General features: G+C 50.5%; 1 protein-coding gene across 1 annotated transcript in view; it reads right to left on the bottom strand.

The window, feature by feature from the left end:
- Window positions 1-5,334: 5,334 nt before the first annotated feature.
- PTPRC (protein tyrosine phosphatase receptor type C) overlaps window positions 5,335-24,518 on the bottom strand; it is a 68,138-nt gene continuing 48,954 nt past the window's right edge. Inside the window, exons 11-30 of the mRNA XM_079763748.1 lie at window positions 24,356-24,369; window positions 24,024-24,084; window positions 23,077-23,185; window positions 21,716-21,750; window positions 21,140-21,249; window positions 20,934-21,024; window positions 20,553-20,629; window positions 19,687-19,723; window positions 19,496-19,593; window positions 18,065-18,190; window positions 17,344-17,501; window positions 17,028-17,163; window positions 15,321-15,470; window positions 13,696-13,786; window positions 12,271-12,404; window positions 10,496-10,630; window positions 9,198-9,320; window positions 8,552-8,730; window positions 7,074-7,209; window positions 5,335-5,942 (exon numbers count right to left, since the gene is read on the bottom strand). Of these exons, the coding sequence (XP_079619874.1) occupies window positions 5,664-5,942; window positions 7,074-7,209; window positions 8,552-8,730; window positions 9,198-9,320; window positions 10,496-10,630; window positions 12,271-12,404; window positions 13,696-13,786; window positions 15,321-15,470; window positions 17,028-17,163; window positions 17,344-17,501; window positions 18,065-18,190; window positions 19,496-19,593; window positions 19,687-19,723; window positions 20,553-20,629; window positions 20,934-21,024; window positions 21,140-21,249; window positions 21,716-21,750; window positions 23,077-23,185; window positions 24,024-24,084; window positions 24,356-24,369 (2,279 nt within the window). The 3' untranslated portion in view covers window positions 5,335-5,663. The remainder of the gene's footprint in view (window positions 5,943-7,073; window positions 7,210-8,551; window positions 8,731-9,197; window positions 9,321-10,495; window positions 10,631-12,270; window positions 12,405-13,695; window positions 13,787-15,320; window positions 15,471-17,027; window positions 17,164-17,343; window positions 17,502-18,064; window positions 18,191-19,495; window positions 19,594-19,686; window positions 19,724-20,552; window positions 20,630-20,933; window positions 21,025-21,139; window positions 21,250-21,715; window positions 21,751-23,076; window positions 23,186-24,023; window positions 24,085-24,355; window positions 24,370-24,518) is intronic.

The following is a 24,518-nucleotide window of genomic DNA, read 5'->3' as shown; positions in this document are numbered from 1 at the left end:
TCATTCTATTGGGGATGAGAGCCCTGAGCAATAGCATCTCCTATTGGGGGCAACAGGCCTGGCCAATTGAGTCTCATTCTATTGGGGATGAGAGCCCTGAGCAATAGCATCTCCTATTGCGGGCAACAGGCCTGGGCAATTGAGTCTCATCTATTGGGGCTGAGAGGCCTGAGCAATAGCATCTCCTATTGGGGCAACAGGCTTGGGTATTGAGTCTCATTGTATTGGGGCTGAGAGTCCTGAGCAATAGCATCTTCTATTGCGGGCAACAGGCCTGGGCAATTGAGTCTCATTCTATTGGGGCTGAGAGCCCTGGTCAATAGCATCTACTATTGGGAGCAACAGGCCTGGCCAATTGAGTCTCATTCTATTGGTGCTGAGAGCCCTGAGCAATAGCATCTCCTATAGCGGGCAACAGCCCTGGGTTGGTTAGTCTCATTCTATTGGGGCTGAGAGCCCTGAGCAATAGCATCTCCTATTGCGGGCAACAGCCCTGGGTTGGTTAGTCTCATTCTATTGGGGCTGAGAGCCCTGAGCAATAGCATCTCCTATTGCGGGCAACAGGCCTGGGCAATTGAGTCTCATTCTATTGGGGCTGAGAGCCCTGAGCAATAGCATCTCCTATTGCGGGTAACAGCCCTGGCCAATTGAGTCTCATTCTATTGGGGCTGAGAGCCCTGGTCAATAGCATCTCCTATTGGGGGCAACAGGCCTGGCCAACTGAGTCTCATTCTATTGGGGCTGAGAGCCCTGGTCAATAGCATCTCCTATTTCGGGCAACAGGCCTGGCCAATTGAGTCTCATCTATTGGGGCTGAGAGCCCTGAGCAATAGCATCTCCTATTGTGGGCAACAGCCCTGGCCAATTGAGTCTCATTCTATTGGGGCTGACAGCACTGAGCAATAGCATCTCCTATTGGGGGCAACAGGCCTGGCCAATTGAGTCTCATTCTATTGGGGCTGAGAGCCCTGGTCAATAGCATCTCCTATTGCGGGCAACAGGCCTGGGCAATTGAGTCTCATTCTATTGGGGCTGAGAGCCCTGAGCAATAGCATCTCCTATTGCGGGCAACAGGCCTGGGCAATTGAGTCTCATTCTATTGGGGCTGAGAGCCCTGAGCAATAGCATCTCGTATTGTGGGTAACAACCCTGGGCAATTGAGTCTCATTCTATTGGGGATGAGAGCCCTGAGCAATAGCATCTCCTATGGCGGGTAACAACCCTGGCCAATTGAGTCTCATTTATTGGGGCTGAGAGTCCTGAGCAATAGCATCTCCTATTGGGGCAACAGGCTTGGGTATTGAGTCTCATTGTATTGGGGCTGAGAGTCCTGAGCAATAGCATCTCCTATTGTGGGCAACAGCCCTGGGTTGGTTAGTCTCATTCTATTGGGGCTGAGAGCCCTGGTCAATAGCATCTCCTATTGCGGGCAACAGGCCTGGCCAATTGAGTCTCATTGTATTGGGGCTGAGAGCCCTGGTCAATAGCATCTACTATTGGGGGCAACAGGCCTGGCCAATTGAGTCTCATTCTATTGGGGCTGAGAGCCCTGAGCAATAGCATCTCCTATTGCGGGCAACAGCCCTGGCCAATTGGGTCTCATTCTATTGGGGCTGAGAGGCCTGAGCAATAGCATCTCCTATTGGGGCAACAGGCTTGGGTATTGAGTCTCATTGTATTGGGGCTGAGAGCCCTGAGCAATAGCATCTCCTATTGCAGGTAACAGCCCTGGCCAATTGAGTCTCATTCTATTGGGGCTGAGGGCCCTGGTCAATAGCATCTCCTATTGGGGGCAACAGGCCTGGCCAACTGAGTCTCATTCTATTGGGGCTGAGAGCCCTGGTCAATAGCATCTCCTATTGCGGGCAACAACCCTCGCCAATTGAGCCTCATCTATTGGGGCTGACAGCCCTGATCAATAGCATCACCAATGCGGGCAACAGCCCTGGCCAATTGAGTCTCATTCTATTGGTGCTGAGAGCCCTGAGCAATAGCATCTCCTATTGCAGGTAACAGCCCTGGCCAATTGAGTCTCATTCTATTGGGGCTGAGAGCCCTGGTCAATAGCATCTCCTATTGGGGGCAACAGGCCTGGGCAATTGAGTCTCATTCTATTGGGGCTGAGAGCCCTGAGCAATAGCATCTCCTATTGCGGGCAACAGGCCTGGGCAATTGAGTCTCATTCTATTGGGGCTGAGAGCCCTGAGCAATAACATCTCCTATTGCGGGCAACAGGCCTGGGCAATTGAGTCTCATTCTATTGGGTCTGAGAGCCCTGAGCAATAGCATCTACTATTGGGGGCAACAGGCCTGGGCAATTGAGTCTCATTCTATTGGGGCTGAGAGCCCTGGTCAATAGCATCTCCTATTGGGGGCAACAGGCCTGGCCAATTGAGTCTCATTCTATTGGGGCTGAGAGCCCTGAGCAATAGCATCTCCTATTGCGGGCAACAGGCCTGGGCAATTGAGTCTCATTCTATTGGGGTTGAGAGCCCTGGTCAATAGCATCTCCTATTGCAGGTAACAGCCCTGGCCAATCGAGTCTCATTCTATTGGGGCTGACAGCCCTGATCAATAGCATCGCCAATGCGGGCAACAGCCCTGGGCAATTGAGTCTCATTCTATTGGGGCTGAGAGCCCTGAGCAATAGCATCTCCTATTGCGGGCAACAGGCCTGGCCAATTGAGTCTCATTCTATTGGGGCTGAGAGCCCTGAGCAATAGCATCTCCTATTGCGGGCAACAGGCCTGGCCAATTGAGTCTCATTCTATTGGGGCTGACGGCCCTGAGCAATAGCATCTCCTATTGCGGGCAACACTCCTGGCCACTTGCGTCTCATTCTATTGGGGCTGAGAGCCCTGAGCAATAGCATCTCCTATTGCGGGCAACAGGCCTGGGCAATTGAGTCTCATTCTATTGGGGCTGAGAGCCCTGATCAATAGCATCTCCTATTGCAGGCAACAGGCCTGGCCAATTGAGTCTCATTCTATTGGGGCTGAGAGCCCTGATCAATAGCATCTCCTATTGTGCGCAACAGGCCTGGGCAATTGAGTCTCATTCTATTGGGGCTGAGAGCCCTGAGCAATAGCATCTCCTATTGCGGGCAACAGCCCTGGCCAGTGAGTCTCTCCCTCTCCCTTCCTCTCTGAAATCAATAAAAATATATTTAAAATAATAAAAGCCAAGTATGCTAAATGTCTGGTCATCTGGTCGTCCGTTCAACCAATCAAAGCGTAATATCTAATGATATGCTAAGGCTGCTCAACCACTCGCTATGATGTGCTCTGACCACCAGAGGGCAGACAGTGTACTGGTCGACCAGTCGCTTATATGTGCGCCGACCACCAGGGGCCAGACGATCTGACTGGTAGGTTAGCTTGCTGCTGGGGTCCGACCAACTGGGACTGAGGGAGATGCGCTGGCCATGCCCTGGAGCCCTCCTATGGTCCTTCCCCAGCTGGCCAACCTCCCATGTCCCTCCCCAACCCCGATTGTCCACCAGTGGGGTCCCTCGGCCTGGCCTGCGCCCTCTCACAATCTGGGACCCCTCGGAGGATGTCAAAGAGCTGGTTTTCGGCCCGATCCCGCAGGCCAGGCCAAGGGACCCCACTGGTGCATGAATTCATGCCTTTTAGTATTTAAAATATAATAAAATGATCATCACAGACTTTCAGCTAGTCACATCACACAGTTTTATCTGCAAGGAAATATTAAAACGTATGCCTCTTTTCTGCAAATATTTATTTGTAAGCGATGTCTTATGTAAAAATAAATACTTGTAAAGAAATAAGTAATTTCTTATCGTGCATTATATTTAAGAAATGAATGGCTTGGGAGCTGAATTTTAAGAAGTTGGAGAAATTTGAGAATTTTATATCTTTTAGTCCCGATGAATTCTGGTACCAAAAATAAAACAAACTTTATAAGGAACCTACCATCGTCTCCTCCTGCCCGATAAATATGTAATCGAGCCCAAGCCTTCTGTCTGAAACGGGCCAGGCTCTATGAAGTTGGAACTTCCTGCTTAATTTTCCTGACTGGGTTTTGGGATTACTGATCGCAGCGCCAAAGTGTAGAGAAGGAATCGTTCACATCTCGTCACGGGTTACCTGGGAGGGCAACTCCCTGTAACAGACATGGGTGTGTGGTTTCCATGTCATTTTCCTTTTTAAGATAAAAGTCAAAGACATAGATAGTCCCATGATTGAGTGCAGGTCCCCCACCCCCCCCAACCGGATTTGGATGAATATATATTTGCACAGAGTTCAGGGGCCTCCTGACCCTTGACCGAGCATCTCTTAGGCAGAAGAAGAAATAAATTTTCCCCAGCTTGCTTCTACGTTAACATAAATCAAACATAAAATAAAATGAACATAAAGCAGGCACCCTTGCGTCACTCCCAAATCTATCTATTAACACATAACTAGGCAATCATGTCAGGATCATTTGCTAACTTTGTGGGTGTCATAAAAAAAAATAAATAAAAATAAACCACCTTTACACCTGTAAGCGTGTGCTACAGATGTTAACGGCATCACCTATATTTTATTTATGTGTTTTTAGAATTCACCCAGGAACATGTAACGCGCACTATGTTAAGGACAGGAGAAGGTCGGGGTTCAACTTTATTACGATGGCTCTCAATACCTGATCCCCGTCTCGGCATTGGAGGGATTCAGAGGCCAAGCACGTCAGACACCCTCGAACACGGCGAAGGTGCCGGTGCGATCGTATTTCTCACATCAAAGGTTTAGCCCACGGAAACAGCTGCAGGAGGGTTCCTAGGCAGACAGCAGGGGTCCGTTCGCACGATTCCCATTTCTACGCCGTGGATTGAGGGTAGCCTGCGTTTGTTTAAAGACGTTTATTTTATTTTTTTTAAAGTTCCATTCTCACAGACATATAATTTGGGGGGGGGGGGTCAAAAGAAACGAGCAACAAATGTCCCACATTATGCAGAGATTTCTCCTTCTTGCAAAAAAATGTAAACAACCCTGTGAAGGATAGGAAGCCTTTGCTTGAAATTCTTAAATTGGGTGAAATGAGCCGGCCGAGAGAAGGCAGGAAAACTGCTAACATATGGACTATCAGGTTCCCACCCGTCAATCTCGTTAGCTTTCCTGTGGGAAACACATACCCCTTTTACTTCTATGTCTACGCCTCGAAGAGGAACGCAGGCAACTGTAAGATCTATGTGGATAGAACTGCGAGGACACCTGCAGGTCACTGTGGAAACATACATGTGATTCTTCCAGCCGGCCCGCCATGCGTGATGTAAGAAAATAGATGCTCTAAGCTAACACTTGCAGTAAAAAATGTTGTTTGTTTCTTAAAAAAAACAAAAAAAAAACAAAAACACAAGCCCATAGATGCACTTGAAATACCGCCCCCCTCTCTCTCTGTCTCACAGACACACCCCCAAGCACACACGCCGAGACTGCGAAGAAGTTACTTTTGCTGAAAGATAGAACTTGAACACAAGCAGGGGACTGTACAAAGCTGTCTTAAATACGGCCTACGGTAGCACAACAGAAGCGTCCCCCCAACATCGGTCCGAGGCCCCCCAGGAGTCCACGGGACACCCGCGTTGTCCTCCCACTTGTAGAAAAACAGAAGCGGCATCGGAAGGGAGGTTTGGCGCCGACCCGTCCTCGGCGCCTCCCCTACGCGCTCTGGGTCAGCGCCGGGCTCTCGGGGCCGTTGGCCGCGCGGCCTGTCCCCGCGGGGCTGCTGCTGGGCTTGGGGTCGTCCTGCTGCGCTTTGCTTTCTGCCCGGGCCTTCTCGGGGGCGCTGGCCGGGCTCACGCAATTAGCCTCCGGCTTGGGTTTGTCCACTTCGCTATCGAACTCGATGTTGTCCTCTCGATTGGGGTTCTTCTTCACTTGTCCGTTCTGGGCCGGGTAGGTGCTGGCAATGACGTCATACAGGAACTGGTACTGCTCCTGGTCGGGGAAAGAAGAAAGGGATTCGGTCAAGAATGTTCCCAGCCCGGCCGGTGTGGCTCCGTGGTGGAGTGTCAACCTATGAACCAAGAGGTCCCAGGTTCGATTCCTGGTCAGGGCCCATGCCCAGGTTATAGGCTCGATCCCCAGTGTGGGGCGTGTAGGAGGCAGCCGATCCATGATTCTCTCTCATCATCGATGTTTCTCTCTCTCTCCCTCTCCCTTCCTCTCTGAAATCAATAAAAATATATATTTAAAAAGAATAAGATGGCTGAAACCGGTTTGGCTCAGTGGATAGAGCGTCGGCCTGCGGACTCAAGGGTCCCAGGTTCGATTCCGGTCAAGGGCATGTACCTTGGTTGCGGGCACATCCCCAGTGCGGGGTGTGCAAGAGGCAGCTGATCGATGTTTCTCTCTCATCGATGTTTCTGGCTCTCTATCCCTCTCTCTTCCTCTCTGTAAAAAATCAATAAAATATATTAAAAAAAAAAAAAAGAATAAGATGGTCACTGGTTGGATTCCCAGTTAGGGCACATGCCCAGGTTATGGGCTCGATCCCCAATAGGGGGCGTGCAGAAGGCAGCCAATCCATGATTCTCTCTCATCATGGATGTTTCTCTCTCTGCCTCTCCCTTCCAATAAATATTCTTTCTGCAGAGCCACCAGAAATTGCTGGCAAATTCTAATCAGGTATCTTATATAACAAAAGGCTAATATGCAAATTGTCCCCTCGTGAGTTCAGACGGGAGACTGGGAGTTCGATTGCTTGCTATGACATGTGCTGACCACCAGGGGGCGGCGTGGAACATGGCGGGCAACCAGCAGCAGTGGCAGAGCACAGGCAGTGAGGGAAGGAGGAGGCGGGGAGGCCAGGAGGCGGGGAACCTGAGATCGGCCCTGATCACCAGCCAGGCCTAGGGACCCTACGTGTGCACGAATTTCATGCACCGGGCCTCTAGTCTTATTATAGCGCCAATAATTCACTGTGAAATATCATGTAAAAATGGAAGATGAACTAGAGGAATAGCAAAGTGAATAAGAAGGAAGGGGAGGAGAGGAGGCTTAGGGGAAGACGTGGTGAACACAAATAGTGCAAAACACGTCAAAAGCAACGGTGAGAGAGATACTTACAAACGTAGAGACCATTCCTGGCCTGGCCTTGCGCAGAGACTTCACTACTTGGAAAACGTCGACCACATCTTCCGTCTCGGCGCTTTCCAGGAGATTAAACAGAGCACAGAATAGCCCTGTTTGCTGCGACCCATCTCTACAGAAAGGAGAAAGAATTAAAAAAAAAAACCACTACGTTTTATGGGGAAAAACATGATAACAGAATAAACATTAAAAAGAGCTTCCTCCATAAATTTCACCTCGGCAGACTTGAATACATGCCGAAAAGGGCTCAGTTCTAGAATATTCAATTCTAATAATCATAGTGAGGCTTTCCGGGGAATTCTTAAAGCGTTTTAGTGGGTTTCAATGTCTCACGTATCGTAACATTTTTCTGCAAACATTTTACCGTAGACCTCCTTTCAATAGTGCTCTTTAAGGTGGAGACAAGGCATCTATCACAGAGGAAAGTTAAGGGTCTCCAGAGCTAACTAATAAAACGAAGTATTATTGATTATTAAAATCTTTGCCTTTTGGGGTCAGATTAGAAAATCAACTGATAGTTTTCAAATCCACGTTGCTCAGCATTAAGATTGTAGTGATTGTATATCCCACTGGAGGCCCGGTGCATGAAATTCGTGCACAGGGTGGGGGGTAGGGAAAGGGGGGGGTGCCCCTCAGCCCAGGCTCCACCATCTCCAATCTGGGACCCCACAAGGCATGGCTGACTGCCCATTGAGGCCCAATCCCACTGGCCAGTCGGACATCCCTCTCACAATCCAGGACTGCTGGCTCCCAACTACTCGCCTGCCTGCCTGCCTGATTGTCCCTAACCACTTCTGCCTGCCAGCCTGATCAGCCCCTAACCACTCCCCTACCAGCCTGATCGATGCCTAACTGCTCCCCTGTTGCCCCTAACTGTCCTCCCCTGTTGGCCTGGTCACCCCAATGGCCCTCCCCTGCAGGCCTGGTCCCCCCCAACTGCCCTCCCCTGCTGGCCTGGTCCCCCCAACTGCCCTCCCCTGCAGGCCTGGTCCCCCCCAACTGCCCTCCCCTGCTGGCCTGGTCCCCCCAACTGCCCTCCCCTGCAGGCCTGGTCACCCCAACAGCCCTCCCCTGCTGGCCTGGGTTCCCCCAACTGCCCTCCCCTGCAGGCCTGGTCCCCTCCAACCGCCCTTCCCTGCAGGCCTGGTCACCCCCAACTCCCCTCTCCTGGACCACCCACCTGCAGTGAACCAGGACCACCCACCTGCAGTGAACCGGGACCACCCACCTGCAGTGAACAACCAGGACACCCACCTGCAGTGAACTGGGACCACCCACCTGCAGTGAACCGGGACCACCCACCTGCAGTGAACCGGGACCACCCACCTGCAGTGAACAACCAGGACCACCCACCTGCAGTGAACCATCCAGGACCACCCACTGCAGGGAACCGGGACCACCCACCTGCAGTGAACAACCAGGACCACCCACTGCAGGGAACCGGGACCACCCACCTGCAATGAACCAGGACCGGCACGTTCTTGTGGTGCTTGCTCCCTTCCGCGGCTCTCCTCCGGGGCAGCTGCTGCTTGAGGTCCCGGACCATAGAGACTAAGTCCTTGGGTGCGGCGGGGAGCTCCTCCACGCCCCAGCCGCTGTACTGATACTGGTACACGGTGCGGGGCTCTTTCCTCTAAAACCGGAAGCGGGGGGCACGTGAGCTCTAGGGGGGGGGAGAGGGGCGGGCAGCCCACGGAGTCATTGCACAGTCAGGCTCTTCACGGTGTACTCTCCGTGTTACCATGTCAACCTTCCGTTCTGAACTGGGGACATGATGGTGGCTCTGCTCTCATGGAGTCACCTGTGTCCATTTGCACACCCAGTTGTTTACATCAACGATTTACCCTCCCACCCCGTCCGGCGTGGCTCAGAGGCTGAGCATCAACCCACGAACCAGGAGGTCACGTTTGGATTCCCGGTCAGGGCACATGCCCGGGGGTGTGGACTCAAACCCCAGTGGGGGGCGTGCAGGAGGCAGCCGATCCATGATTCTCTCTCATCGTCGATGCTTCTCTTTCTCTCCTTTTCCCTTCATCTCTCTCAAATGAATAAAAACATTTTTTTAAAAAAGGGTCTGCACCCCACGAATAGTTCATCTACCTTGGAATGTCTCAGCTCGAACACACGGAGGGTGTAGGCTGAAGACGGGGTGGTTTCTTTCGTGTGAACGTCCAGGTCTCCGAAGGTCTGCTTTCCTTCTCCCCAGTACTGAGCACAGGCCTCCTGGGTGAGAAAGAACACGGTTCAATAACAACCACTACCCGAGCGTCCTGTCTCCCTCCATCTCTCTCCTCGTTTCTTCCCCCCCCCCCCCCCCCCCACCGTTCCATTCAAGGAAAATAACTAATTGCATTCTAAACCTGAACGCTGAAAACTTGTAAAATGCCAACACCTAGGTTCAGGATGGTGGGCACGCATTCAACCCGGGCGTGGTGTTTCCCTGTGCGGGCGGATGGCACCTGGGAATAACCGGGGTGACCAGGACCCCCAGGCACAGCCCTGCCGTCTCCGCCGTGCGACCCTGACCTTCCTTCCTCCCATCCACGCCCTTGTCATCGGCTCTTCCCAATGCACGGCGGGAGCTGCTGTGGGTCACGACCTTGCCATAAGGCAGGTCTCCCTGCCCCTCCCGCGGCCCCCGGAGGAGAGACTCCACGTCTTTGGAGCTTCGTCTCTGTATCTGATGAGCAGCAACCTCGGCAGCTCAACAGACGCGGGCTGGACATCTATCTACGGGGTCGGACGGAAGAGCAGGGGCATCACAGAGGTGGGTCCTCTCTACGGATGGTTCTCCATCAACTACCTTCCCCCAACGGCGGACACAATGGCCATCCCTGCCTGCACTCCCGGGCCATTGACCCGCTGAAACAATTTAGACGAAGGGAGGGGTTGCTGCAAATGTAAACACATATCTCTTTTTAAAAAATCCCACAGCCCAGCCGGCGGGGCTCAGTGGTTGAGTGTCGACCTATGAACCAGGAGGTCAGGGTTTGATTCCCGGTCAGGGCACATGCCCGGGTTGCGGGCTTGATCCCCAGTGTGGGGCGCGCAGGAGGCAGCCGATTCATGATTCTGATCATTGATGTTTCTCTCTCTTTCTCCCTTCTTCTCTCTCTTTAAAATCAATAAAAAACATATTTAAAAAAAATAAAATCCTATCCTATATAATAAAAGGGTAATATGCAAATTGTCCCCTTGACCGGGAGTTCGGGGGTGGGGGGGAAGGGGGCCCTGGCCCGCCAATCCGCCGAGGCCCCACCCCCTGGCCAGCCCCGCCCCTGATTGGCCCCCCCACACCCCGATCAGAGGCGGGGCCAATGTTAGTCCCCGCCCGATCGGCCCCCAACCCGTGCAGGAATTCGTGCACCGGGCCTCTCGTAAAAGGTAAACGTGCAAACCTGGTCTCCGTTCTTCAGCTCAGTCAGCATGACGATGACCTTGACCTTCCTCTGGAAGACCATCTGCCAGAAGTCCCCGACGGTCTCCTTCAGGGGTCCCTGCGCTGCAATCATCACTTCAGGTTTCCAGTAACTCTTTAAAAAAAAAACAAGAAAAAAGTGGGACTCGGTCCCTAACGGACAAGAGCAGTGGGTTCTGAAAATAGCCATTTGGAAAATACAGCCACTTACTACCGAGATCCATGTTGCTACATTAAAAAGGAGTAAGGCTCTTAGGCCCATGAAATAGCGTGATGTCTACATGCAAAAGGCCTATTGAGCTACAGATGATCCTTAGCTACGAAGGTGCAATCAGGGTTAGAGCATCCCTTACCAAACTAACAAGTGATCCCTTTCCCAAAACGCCTTGTGGTTTTTGTTCCTGTTTTTCCTAAAAAGGTTAATGCCGTGGTTGGCAAACTCATGAGTCAACAGAGCCAAATATCAACAGGACAACGCTTGAAATTTCTCTGGAGAGCCAAATTTTTTAAACGTAAACGATATAGGTAGGTACATTGTCATTAACTTGATTAGGGGACTCCTAAGCTGGCCTTCGCTAAAAACTCAAGGGGCCAAAGAGCCGCATGTGGCTCGCGAGCCGCAGTTTACCGACCCCTGGGTTAATGTGATTATAAAGGGAAATCGCATCAGCGTTTCACAGGATCTTCATGATGTCTCTACTTTATTGGTGTCTACAGAGTCGTAAGGTGGCTCGCCATTGAGTTAATAGTCTATGCATGGGTTTTAGGAAAATTTGGGAAAGAAGTTAAGTCCGACTTAGTAGATAGGCAAAAAGCTTTTACTGAATAACGAAAGGTTTCTTGTTTGAATTTTCAGTTTATTGAAAAGGTAGTTGAGCCCTAACTGGTTTGGCTCAGTGGATAGAGCGTCGGCCTGCGGACTCAGGGGTCCCAGGTTCGATTCTGGTCAAGGGCATGTGCCTTGGTTGCGGGCGCATCCCCAGTAGGGGGTGTGCAGGAGGCAGCTGATCGATGTCTCTCTCTCATCGATGTTTCTAACTCTCTATCCCTCTCCCTTCCTCTCTGTAAAAAAATCAATAAAATATATTTTTTTCAAAAAGAAAAGGTATTTGACACAGACGCACGGAATAATCCAGAGGATCTGATGGAAAGTTTTTAACTGTGCAAATATGCGGATTTGGATTGGCTTCCAATGTGAGGATCCGAGTAAATAGAACCATTTTCAAACCCTTGTATTTGCTCACATTTTATTTTTCCAATGAATACGATTAGAGTTGTGTTTGTCATAAATAGCAACTAATAGCATTGCCTTACGTAGTAAGATGACGTGCAAGGTTTCAATATCTTTAGGCCTTTCCGTAAGTTAAAAATATAGTGTTAAAAATGGAAAGTTTCATGTCAATCAACAAATCGCTGTGGCTGAGCTCATCATTCTTTTGTAAAAACACTTAAGGCCCTGCTGTCGTGGCTCAGTGCTTGAGCATCGACCTGTGAACCAGGAGGTCAGGGTTCGATTCCCAGTCAGGGCACAGGCCCGGGTTGCAGGCTCCATCCCCAGTAGGGGGTGTGCAGGAGGCAGCCGATCCATGATTCTCTCTCATCATGGATGTTTCTCTCTCTCTCTCCCTCTCCCTTCCTCTCTGAGATCAATAAAGGTATATTTAAAACACAAATAAATAAAATAAGAATGGCCATAATAACATAGACTGTACGTTTAAAGGGCCAGACTCTGGGCCCTGGAGACGGGGCACCTACCATGACGAAGGAGGCGTTGATGTATCTGCCCGGGTCCTCTGTGTCGCTGTCATCGTCCGAGGACTCGTCCGACTCGTGCTCGCTCTCCTTGCTCACGTCCAGCTCGTGCCTGAGCTGCACTCTGTTGTAGTCGTCTGTGCACGAGAAACGAGGGGTCAGTCTCCCCATAAAATGCCGCGTCCCTGCTGGACGGCCACGCGGAATCAGAAAGCGACTGAGAAGTGGCAGATCCCCGAATGTCAATGTATTGATCGACGTGGAGTGAGATCTGACATGAAACTCCGTGCTTAACGATTCGCAAATTACAAAACAGAAATCTGAGAAAAAGAAGGCCCCCCAACAGGATCCAGGCAACATACCTGGGACATGATTCAAGGTGAAACAACACACCGATGTCATAATTCCCCATGTGATCACTCAGTCTTAACACATAGACTTGAGTTTTCCATGGAACATTAGCATTCTGCTTGATATAAATTTAAAAAAATACATATATACGATAATAAAATACATGGCTTAGGTAAAAACCCATTTTTTTCCAATTCTATTCTATTAACAAATAATTAACATGTCAATGGAATCAGTATCTCCAATAAATTATTATTTAATAAAAAATTTAGTTCCCAAAATGCCTTGTGGTTTGTGTTTTTGTTTTTCCTAAAAAGGTTAATGCCGTGGTCGGCAAACTCATTAGTCAACAGAGCCAAATATCAACAGGACAACGATTAACATTTCTTTGGAGAGCCAAATTTTTCAAACGTAAACTTCTTCTAATGCCACTTCTTCCACATAGACTCGCCCAGGCCGTGGTAGTTTGTGGAAGAGCCACACTCAAGGGGCCAACGAGCCGCATGTGGCTCGCGAGCCGCGGTTTGCCGACCACAGCCCTGGGTAAATAGCGGAGAGAAAGGGAGGTGAGGTAGACCTGGTGGAGAACGTGGCCTTTGTCTCCCCTCCAGCTGGAGAGGCGACGCCTTCCTGACACCCCGCTTCTGAACTAACCGGTGGGAAGTGAACAGTGGGCACAGTGGACCCCCCAAAGTCCATCACGAATGTCTGGGGCTCAAAGCGGTCGCTAGACCTTCGTTGTAAACAGCCTGCTGGCCAGTCCCTACTGCCAACCCAACCCAATGTTCAAAACTTGTCTTAAGGTCACATGTATGTGCGTGCGCATGCGTGTGTGTATGTGTTTGTATGTGTGTGCATATGTGTATGTGTTTATGTGTGTGTTTATGTGTGTGTATGCGTGTTTGTGTTTGTATGTGTGTGCGTGTGTTTGTGTTTGTATGTGTGTGTGTTTGTGTGTGCATGTGCGCATGTGTGTGTGCGTGCGCGTGTGTGTGTGTGTGTGTGTGTCTTCCACGAATCAAACCCGAGAGCTTACGAGCCTCCCACACAAAGAACACAACAGAAGGAGCCACCTACATGGGACGACGGAGGAAGTCCTGTTCTTGCTCTTGTTTTCCTCTCGGTTGCCCGTGTGCTGTGTCCTCCAGCTCCGGTACGAAGGCAGTCTCTGCGGGAAACCAGACAGAACCGGTGGGAACGGCGGCTCAGGGCCCGGCGGCGGCACCAGAGGCCCCGGCACCGGCCTTCCGTCCGACTCTGACGCCCGCCGCCTTCCCTCCGCTCCCGGGTCCCGTCGGCCGCTGAGGCTGCGGTGACTGCCCGGCGCTCAGAGCCTGTGACCGGGGAGCGGGCACAGACGCACACGGCTCGGTCACACGGGGCGCTTCCTCCGTGGGTGGCAGGTCTGCTCTGGCACCAGCCACGGGCCCCACAGGTGCCGGCTGTCCCCGCGGCAAAGAGCGAGGGTGCGTGGCTATCAACGATCAGAAATGTCCTCTCCGGAGAGAGCCTGCTCAGGAGACGGGCGCAGGGTGAGAACGGTTGATTCTTCATGCATTTCTTCCTTCCTGGGACACTGTCCCTCTCACTCCCAGTAGCTGATCCATCAGCAAGACCTACCCTCTCTGCCGGTGCCTCTCACTCCCTCTTCCTTGTCTCTCCTTCTATTCAGTTCATCCACTGTCGGTTCTCACCAGACAGCATCAAAAACTGGATCTTCTCTCTCTCTCTCTCTCTCTCTCTCTCTCCCTCTCTCTCTCCATCCTGCCATCATTGTCTGGAAGTGGACATCAATCAATCAATGCTCGAGTCTGCCCTCTGGTGGCCATGGTCTGCCGCTAGCAAACTCCCATCCATCCTAATCCTAAGCCTCTTCTAGCAGTCCCTTCAAATTTTATTTTTATTTTTATTTCTCCTTCAAAAACCCCAACTGCGATCTTCCTGCCATCGCTGCTCCTTCCTGTCTCCTCCCATTGGAGTGTGTTGATGGGAGGGGGGAGAGGGGTGATTTGTCAGGTAAAAGAGCAAGAAATCAACAAGGAAGACACCCGAGACGAAAACTACCTCCTCCCTGGAGGGCAGGTCGGACTGGGATTGTGTTAGCTGTGCTCTGGCGGGCTCCCCCTCCACCCCCATCTCAACCCCCCTCTGACCCTGCATCTGATGGGAAAGCATGGTCCTAGTCTTGTGACACTCTCTGAATGGACCCGTTTGGTAGTTTACAGGAAGGGTTGGTAAACTGGAAGGGAGAGGGAGGGAGGGAGAGAGACATCCATGATGAGAGAGAACCACGGATCGGTGTCTCCTGCACGCCTCCTACGGGGGATCGAGCCCGCACGCAACCCAGTCAACGTGCCTTTGACCAGAATGGAACCCAGGACCCTTCAGTCCGCAGGCCGATGCTCTATCCACGGAGCCAAATGAGCGAGGATTCCACAGCTACATTTAGCCTTTACTGTAGACCCGCTGAGTGAGGAATGGTGGACAGCGCTGGCTGTAGAATCTGATTTCTACGTTTGAGCGCGTCTATGCAATGGCTGGGTGGTCCCCACAGCATGGGAGGCAGCACCCCATGGAGGTCATCTGTACGCATCATCATCATCATCATCAATCATCATCATCATCATCACCATCATCATCATCAATCTCATCATCATCACCATCATCATCACCGTCGTCATCACCGTTACCACTGTCTGTACCTGGAATTCAGCCTCCAGTGGGGATGGCTCGCTGGGCGGGTCCCTCTTCTTCATGTTGGACAGGTACAGGTGGAATTCGGACAGGCTCACCTCCGTCTCTCCAAACTGGTTGTACTCCACCAAGGCCTGGTGGATCAGGATGTACTGCGCCTACGGTGTCACGGAAGAACGCAGGTCACGACGAGAGCGAGCGAATCTACGGTCTTACCGATCCCATGGAAATAGGTCACATTTTCCTATAGTTGGGCTCACGGGAGGGCGATGCATGGAAAAGGAGACGGTGATCTCTAACATTTACATATTCTGGAAGTTGGTTCTCATAGTTCTTGGGAATATGAGCAAGTTTCATCTCAGACATTTTTTTCCCCCCAGAAAAAAAAACATTGCTAGCTAAAGAGATGAGGCATCTATTGTGTAGTGCCTAGCTTTTATCTTCCTCCTAAAAATAAAAAATAAAAAGAAACCCACATATTTATCTGTCATTTCCTTCCGTGTCTATGAGTGGGTTAGTAAGTCAAATTACCAATATACACTGAGTGGCCAGATTGTGATGATCTCTGAGCGCATAATCATCTGGCCATTCAGTGTCTATCCTATAGAATAAAAGGCTAATATGCAAATTGTCCCCTTGACCAGGAGTTCAACCAGCAGGCAGGCCGGACAACCGCCCATGTCCCCTCCCCCTGGCCAGGCTGGCTGGACCCCACCGGGTCTCATATATATATATACTGAGTGACCAGATTATTATGCGTCCAGAGATCATAATAATCTGGCCACTCCATATATAACACTCTAGTAAATTTTACATATCTGGGAGAAAAAAAGGAAAGTTGATATTCCATAGAACACATTTTCAGAAGAGCTTGCCAGAACATTTTAAAACAGAGAAATTTACTTAAAAAAAAATACAAAAACTCAAGATGTCCACCCTAGATTGAACAACTCCAAAGCTTTCATCATATTTGAATGCCCTGTTTTAAAAAATGAGACACATTTCTGATCAAGGTCAAGCCTCCTTTGCCCACCTCGGGTCCCCTGGGGTTGGCTGCATCCTTCCACTCTCTTCATTTGTCCACATAAAATAATTTTTTTTCCTGGTTCACACTCCTTTTTTACCCATCGACACGGATATCTGTGTTTCTAGAAGCTCTGCACATGTTCGTGTGTTTTCTTAACAATGACACCTGCACGTTTCATTTGGCGCCTTTCTTCGCTCGCTGTCCCCACGTGAGCATCAGCCCCGGGGAGAGACGTGGACCGAGAGGACTCCCTCCCACAGGGTCCCCGTGTCCTCATGCCGCTGGCCCACTCCTCAACGGATGTGCCTGGAGGGTGTGTCCGATGGCTTTGCCGCCCTAACGCTGCGGGATGCAGCCAACATCCTTGCACGTGTTTCTTTTTATTTTATTTTTTTTAAATTTGATTTCAGAGAGGAAGGGAGAGGGAGAGAGAGATAGAAACATCCACGACGAGAGAGAATCATGGACCGGCCGCCTCCTGCACGCCCCACCCTGGGGATCGAGCCCGCAAACCCGGGCCTGTGCCCTGATGGGGAATTGAACCTCAACCTCCTGGCTCCTAGGTATCCATGATGCTCAACCCCTGAGCCACGCCAGCCGGGCAGAATTTGGATCTCTTTTAACGATCACCAGTCCCATCCCCTAAAGATCGAGGTCGGGAAGCGAAGGAGGGGAGGGGAGGCCGTACCTCCACCTGGACCATCAGGCACCGCTGCCGCCGCAGCTTGACCACGTAGCCGTACACGTCCACCCTGTTCTCAGCCTCCAGGCCCTCCAGCATGGCGTCGATGCCGATGTAGGTGCCCGTGCGCCCGACGCCAGCGCTGGCCACAGAGACACGGCAGGGGAGGCGCGGTCCCGGCAGGGCAAGGGGAGCCAAGGCCGGCGGGGGGTGAAGCAGAGAGAGGCGGGTGAGTGTACGCACCCAGGGGGCCCCCGGTGTGGCCACGGCCCGAGGGTCGATGCCCGGCCAGCCCCGGGGGTCCCCGGGGAAGGCCTCTCACCTGCAGTGCACCAGGATGGGGCCGCTGAAGAAGTTGCTGAAGGCGTTGACCCTCCTGCGCAGCTTGAGGAGCAGGTGGGGGTCCTCGGGCACCCCGTGGTCCGGCCAGCTGGTGAACTGGACGTGTGTCACCTCCCTCCCGGCGATCTTCTCTTTTTTCTGCTCAGGAGAGAATATGTGCTTGGAGCCGATTTTATTTTTCCAAGGCAAAGTCAATAAATGGAAGGGGCGGGGGCACCCGTAACAATAACTCCCCCCCGCCGCCCCCATGCACGCTTCTTTCGGCCACGGTTGCATGGTCTTTCTTTTCTTTTCTTTTTTAAAAATATATTTTTAATGATTTCAGAGAGGAAGGGAGAGGGAGAGAGAGAAACATCCATGAAGAGAGAGAAGCATGGATCGGTGGCCTCCTGCACGCCCCCTATTGGGGATCGAGCCCGCAACCCGGGCCTGTGCCCTGACCGGGAATCAAACCGTGACCTCCTGGTTCCTAGGTCGACGCTCAACCCCGGAGCCACGCCGGCCGGGCTAAAGTCCGTTTTTAAGAACCTATTTGGTTTTCAAAGAATCAAACTTCCCAACATCAACTAGAAGGACAGTTTTTTTTTTTCCTCCCTAGCTTTGCAAGTGGGCTTTAGGGATAAGTCGACGCTCAGTCTTCCAGGATTGTACTTTTGGACAAGTAGCACGCGGAGAAAAGAGACGCAGGAAAACGCGCTCACGTTGGTGATGCTGAACTTCTGGATGATGTAATCTGGGCAGGTCTTGTAGTCCGTGACCTTCACGAGGACATCGCCGTACTCCCGGGCGCTCTCCTCCATCGACGGCCAGTACTCCGCGCACTTGTTCTGCAGGTTAAAGACATCATGGACAACGCCGGTTTTCAAAACGTCAAGTATTCATGATTTTTAAACATTCATATACATATATATACATGTAAATATATATATATATATATATATACACACTATATATATATATATATACACACTATATATATATACACACTATATATATTATATAAACTATATTGATACTATATATCAATATATAAACATTCATATATATATATATTTCTTTTTTTATTTGATTTCAGAGAGGAATGGAGAGGGAGAGAGAGATAGAAACATCAATGATGAGAATCACTGATTGGCTGCCTCCTGCACGCCCCCTACTGGGGATCGAGCCCAAAACCCAGGCACATGCCCTTGAGTGGAATCGAACCAGGGACCCTTCAGTCCACAGGCCGGCGCCCTATCCACTGAGCCACACCGGCTAGGGCCCAAGCTCCGTTTTCGTTTCAAGTATTCACCAGGACGTGTGAAATGGGCTCCTAGAACTTACAACGACACTTCTAACAAGAAAGAGGAATCACATTTAAGCCCAGCAGGTAAGCACTGACATTGTGCTCCTGTCTGCATAGAGGTACCTGTGTACGTCTGGGCATACATGTAGAGGGCCGCCTGGGAGGCACCTGGGCATTTCCTTAATTATCATCAGCTGAACTCAGGGAGTAGGCCAAGTCACACCCTGGGAACATGCTTCCCCAATAAGGCTGGACATGTTAATCAGTTCTGACTTCATAGCAGCCCAGGTGTCAGCAGGGGCGGGTCTAGATATGTAAATCCAATAATGCTAGGGCCTAGTTAAGAATGCAAATAAGCTCCTTTGATCCTAAGTTTTGGTGTTACTTCCTGGATTTTTGGGATATAAAATAAACCTGCTGGGTGGCTCAGCGTCGTCGTCATGCTGCCTCTCCATCAGAGAGGAAAGATGGCGTCCCACCCAGCCCCAGCTTCATGAATCTATTTCTGCGTCTTGTTGTCTTTATTTCTATTATTTCTCAATCCCTGGCCGCCTCCACTTAGAACCGGTTCGTTCATCTCTCTTTCCGCGCGGGACGTGGAAAAGGGAGATCCCTGCCATGTCTGGCCCCCGCACATACACGTACAAGTTTGATTTTTGTACGTAGAGGAAACATTCCGACCCAGTGTTCCTCTGATTAAGATAGGGAACCATCTCTTAGTCACCAAGCACATCACGTGACCGTGGCCTTTGGAAATGGGATCCATCGCTCTCTCTTCCCAGCCTCCACCCCCCCACCCCACCCCACCCTGCACCCCCCCCCCCCCCAGCATCATCCGGGTCCTCACCCTGTTTCCTTCTTCGCATCGAGTGACCATGACAATGACCGTGGCTTTCTGTTCCCAGATCATCCTCCAGAAATCGTCCACGGTCTCCTCCCTGGGACCTAGGAGGGGGACACACGCAACCTCAGACACCCCTTCTTGAACGCGCCCCAACACGGTGCCTCGCAGGGAACCCGGGACGGTCGGGGGGTTACCTTGGGCAGCGATGTACTTCCTGGGCTCCTTGTAACCCTGTGCAACACACACACACACAAAGGCATGTCGTCAACGGAACGCCCGGTCATTCCTTCACGTGCAGAATGGGGGGGGGGGGCGGTTGAGGGGAAAGAGGATGGTACTTTGCCACTGTTTCTCGGTTGTGAATTTCGCTTGGCACTTCCAGTTATCGAGGATTTTAGTAACTCACCAGGCATTGGACCGTGCTAACCATGTCAGGTGGCATTTACAGACAACAGTCATGACTTGCGTGTGTCTTTGCTCTACACCCAAGACAATTAAAAACAAACTAGACTTTGCTCTCATCTACGGCCCAGCAGTTTATAAGGGTGATGTAGGCGTTCCTGTATTTTTTTAAAATATATTTTTCATTGATTTCAGAGAGGCAGGGAGAGGGAGAGAGAGATAGAAATATCCATGATGAGAGAGAATCACGGATTGGCTGCCTCCTGCACGCCCCATCGAGCCCACAACCCGGGCATGTGCCCTGGCCAGGAATTGAACTGTGACCTCCTGGTTCCTAGGTCGACGCTCAGCCACTGAGCCATGTGGACTGGGCTGTTTCTGTGTTTTATATCCAGCCAACCTCACGGCACCAGGGCGTGCAGGAGGCAGCTGATCAATGGTTCTCTCTCATCATTGATGTTTCTCTCTCTCTCTCTCTCTCTCTCTCTCTCTCTCTCCTTCTCCCTTCCTCTCTCTGAAATGAATTAAAAATATTTTTTTAAAAAGAAAAAGAAATCATTCTAAAATGTTGCCATGGCCGAGAAGGAACGGAAGGCAAAGGGCCGAGGACAGAGTGGGGAAGACGCCCCGTAACCCTGGCCGTGGGCCTTGTACTCACATCGATGTAGCTGGCGTTGATGTAGTTGGACCCTGCGTCTCCATTGATCTCCGACAGCTCCACTCGGTTATAGTCATCTGTCCCAAGAACAGAAACAAGAGTCAACGGGGAAGAGCCGCCCAAGCTGTTTTGGCTCGGCGGATGGAGCACCGGCCTGCGGACTGAAGGAGTCCCCGGTTCGATGCCCGGTCAGGGCACATGCCCGGGTTTCATGCTCCCTCCCCAGGAGGGGGCGTGCAGGAGGCAGCCGGTCCATGATTCTCTCATCATTGATGCCTCTCTCTCTCCCTCTCTGAAATCGATAAAAATATATTTTTTAAAAATATTGAAGAACCCAGGAGCCCACCCCGTCTAGAAACCCCGCTCTCGGCCACCACGTACAGGGCAGGATGTCCACGTAGCGGTTCTTGTTCTGGTTGAAGGACTTGCGAGCCTCCTTGATGGGGAACTTGCTGAAGACCCGGGGGATGCTCTGAAAGAGACAAGGATCCCCGCGGTCACGGCGGATTCAACCAGAACGGTCTCCCCCTCGCCAGCGATCGTCTCTGTGGCAACGAGGCGGCCTGGACCGCGCGTCCTTTTCTCACCTGGAATTCGGCCAGAAAAAGTCTCCCTTCGTCCGCGATCTTCCTCTTGTACGTCTCCAGCAAAACGTCCGCGTGGATGGGCTCCACGTTCATCAGCTGTTTCTCGTCATCTTTAAGCAGATGGCAGAGTCAGGACCAGCCAGGGTCATGCCTCTCTCTCAGAGGGTCACACACATCGCTACGCTTACATCTTAGGATGTTAATCCTTGCTGGTTAAGTCAGCAAATGCAAGCGTTGTCATCGTCTCTACAGAGGAGCTCCACGTTAGATAAAAAGTGTTGTTTTCTTATTGAAAATGAATGGATTCAGCCCGGCCGACGTGGCTCAGTGATTGAGCATCGAGCTATAGAGGTCCTGGGTTCGATTCCCGTTCAGGGCACAGGCCCGGGTTGCGGGCTCCATCCCCAGCGTGGGGTGTGCAGGAGGCAGCCGGTCCATGATTCTCTCTCATCATGGATGTTTCTATCTCCCTCTCCCACTCCCTTCCTCTCTGAAATAAGACATAAATATATAGAAAGAATGGATTCAAATGTGCGGGGAGCGTAATTCATCAGTTAAAAAAAACAGCATACTTACCCCTGACCACCAGTTCCTGTTCTTCATCCAAATTGCTGCAAAAAGAAGAAATGTACATTTCCATTCTGAACCACAGCATCAGGATGGCTCTCAACTCATCCTATCTAATGAAAGAGTAATATGCAGATTGACCATCACTCCAACACACAAGATGGCTGCCCCCATGTGGTCAAAGATGGCTGCCCCCCATGTGGACACAAGATGGCCGCCACAAGATGGCCAGCAGGGGAGGGCAGTTGGGAGGGACCAGGCCTGAAAGGGAGGGCAGTTGTGGGTGATCAGGCCAGCAGGGGAGGGCAGTTGGGGGAGACCCAGGCCTGCAGGGAAGGGCAGTTGTGGGGGACCCAGGCCTCCAGGGGAGGGAAGTTAGGGGGGATCAGGCCTGCAGGGGAGGGCAGTTGGGGGGACCAGGCCTGCAAGGGAGGGCAGTTAGGGGCAAAAAGGCTGGCAGGGGAGCAGTTAGGCATCCATCAGGCTGGCAGGGGAGTGGTTAAGGGGTGATCAGGCTGGCAGGCAGAAGCGGTTAGGGGCAATCAGGAAGGCAGGCAGGCGAGCAGTTGGAAGCCAGCAGTTCTGGATTGTGAGAGGAATTTCCGACTGCCCGTTTAGGCCCGATCCTAGTAGGATCGGGCCTAAATGGGTGGTCAGACATCCCTCAAGGGGTCCCAGATTGGAGAGGGTGCAGGCTGGGCTGAGGGACATCCCCCATGCACAAATTTTGTGCAACGGGCCTCTAGTATTTAATAAATGTGTCGAAGGAAGGAGGGAATGGGAGCAGAAAGGATTAAAAAAAAAGTGGGGGAGAGGAAAGAGGGGCGGGGAAGTGGACGGGGGGGGGAAGAAAGAAGAATGGAGGGGTGGGGGGGGGGCGGGGAGGAGACGATGAAGGAGGAGAGTAGGGGAGCAAAGGAAAAAGGAGGAAGGGAAAAATATCAACGAAGGGCTGCCTGCTCCACTCAGACGAGAGACGGACTTATTTTAGTGTAAAACCCTGGTTTTTCATAAAACGCAGTTGTCCCTGGCCAAAGGCACACATACACCTTCCCAGCGCCCCCCTTCCTTTGGTCCTGGCCATGCCGACGACCCTCTGGCCCACTTGGTTCGGAGATGAATATGCTTTTCATTGGCCATTGTGGAACAAGATCCACGCCATCATCAGCGAACGTGGGAAATGTCGGTAGCTGATATAAACCAGTAGGACCACGCAAACCACCTTGGAGCCGGGCTTCATGCCATCTCGTCACGGGTCACTTCCCTGGTTCCCCACTGGCCTCCCCGGTGTGTGCCTTCCTCATTCTGACTATTTTCGTTTTGTTTTGTGTTGTTTGTTTGTTTTTTTTCACTTTGAAACCAGCTCTTACCTGGACCTTCTCTTGTGCAGGTCGTAGATTTTATAGAGAACGACCATCAGGGCGATGGATGTCACGACGATCAGAAACACCAGGAATGAGATCAGTGCTTTGGAATTGTCTAGAATCGAACCAGGACACGCAGAGCGCGGTTACGGAGGGCTTAGGGCTCGCCGGGTCCTTTGAATAATCACCTTCAAAGCACTACACTTTTCATCATATGCTCGCTTAGTTTGAGGTTTAAATAATAATAATAATAATAATAATAATAATAATAATAATAACATATTCAGAATGAGACCAAGTCCACGGCATTCTCAGGGTCGCGAATTTTGCCGATATGATTCAGAGCCGATACAAACGTGTTAGGAATATTTGCAAAGCATCTATCCAACAAAAGACTTTATCGAGAACGTTAAACAAGCCTGACAATTCAATGATAATAAGACAGGCAATTCAATTTAAAAACAGGCAAAAGGGCCCAGCCGAACCAGGAGGTCACGGTTCGATTCCCCATCAGGGCACATGCCCGGGTTGCGGGCTTGATCCCCAGTAGAGGGCGTGCAGGAGGCAGCCGATCCATGATTCTCTCTCTCCCTCTCCATTCCTCTTTGAAATCAATAAAAATATGTTTAAAATACACAAAACAAACACACTTTGCTGCTAATGGAAACAAGGATCTGACATATCATCATTAATAGTCTATGCAGATTAATCCCTTTATGAATCATTTTATGAAATCAACCATCCTTTCATCATTGAATTTCTTGATTTGCATTTAAGAGGTTGTATTTTAATATGATGCTCGTCTTTTGGGGCAACTTAAAATACTATGTTTATGAAAAATGTAATTGAAATGTTTTATAGTTAAACATGATATGAATGTAAACTATTCAAGCATTGTAAGTTTCGATATATTTTAAAATATTAATATAATTAATAGCCAAATAATGACTTACAGGATGTTGATTTAGAAGCTGTATTTGGATTTCCACCATAGTCCCCATTGTGGTAGTAGACCTGAATATCCAGGATAAAAAAGAGAATAGTTTTCTCATGTAAATTTTATATGTCATAATGGAACATATACATTATTTCTTATACAATGATTTTTTTAAATTTTTATTAAGAATATACTGGTTATCTTGAATTTAAAGTTGAAACTATAAGGTTATGTCAATATTTTATCAAATATTGTTAAGAAGAATATATTTAACAGTGAACAAGATATAAAGAAATCTGAGCCCATTTAAGCAATAATGCAAGTTATAATGCACAAGAGTAAAGAAACCGAAGGCATAAAATCTAGCAAGCACGCCAGCATATTCATAAATTAGAGTTAAATTCCCTAATAAGAGGCTAATGTCTTGGTGTTTTACTTAAGATGGAAATATCTTCCATGTCGTGTTAACAAGAGTGAAACATAAAAATCACATAATGCCCTAGCTGATTTG

The sequence above is a fragment of the Cnephaeus nilssonii genome, assembly GCF_951640355.1.
Source record: "Cnephaeus nilssonii genome assembly, chromosome: 23".
Classification (NCBI taxonomy): domain Eukaryota; kingdom Metazoa; phylum Chordata; class Mammalia; order Chiroptera; family Vespertilionidae; genus Cnephaeus; species Cnephaeus nilssonii.
Note: the sequence above shows the minus strand (reverse complement) of the source record. Positions and strands in the feature narration are given on the sequence as shown.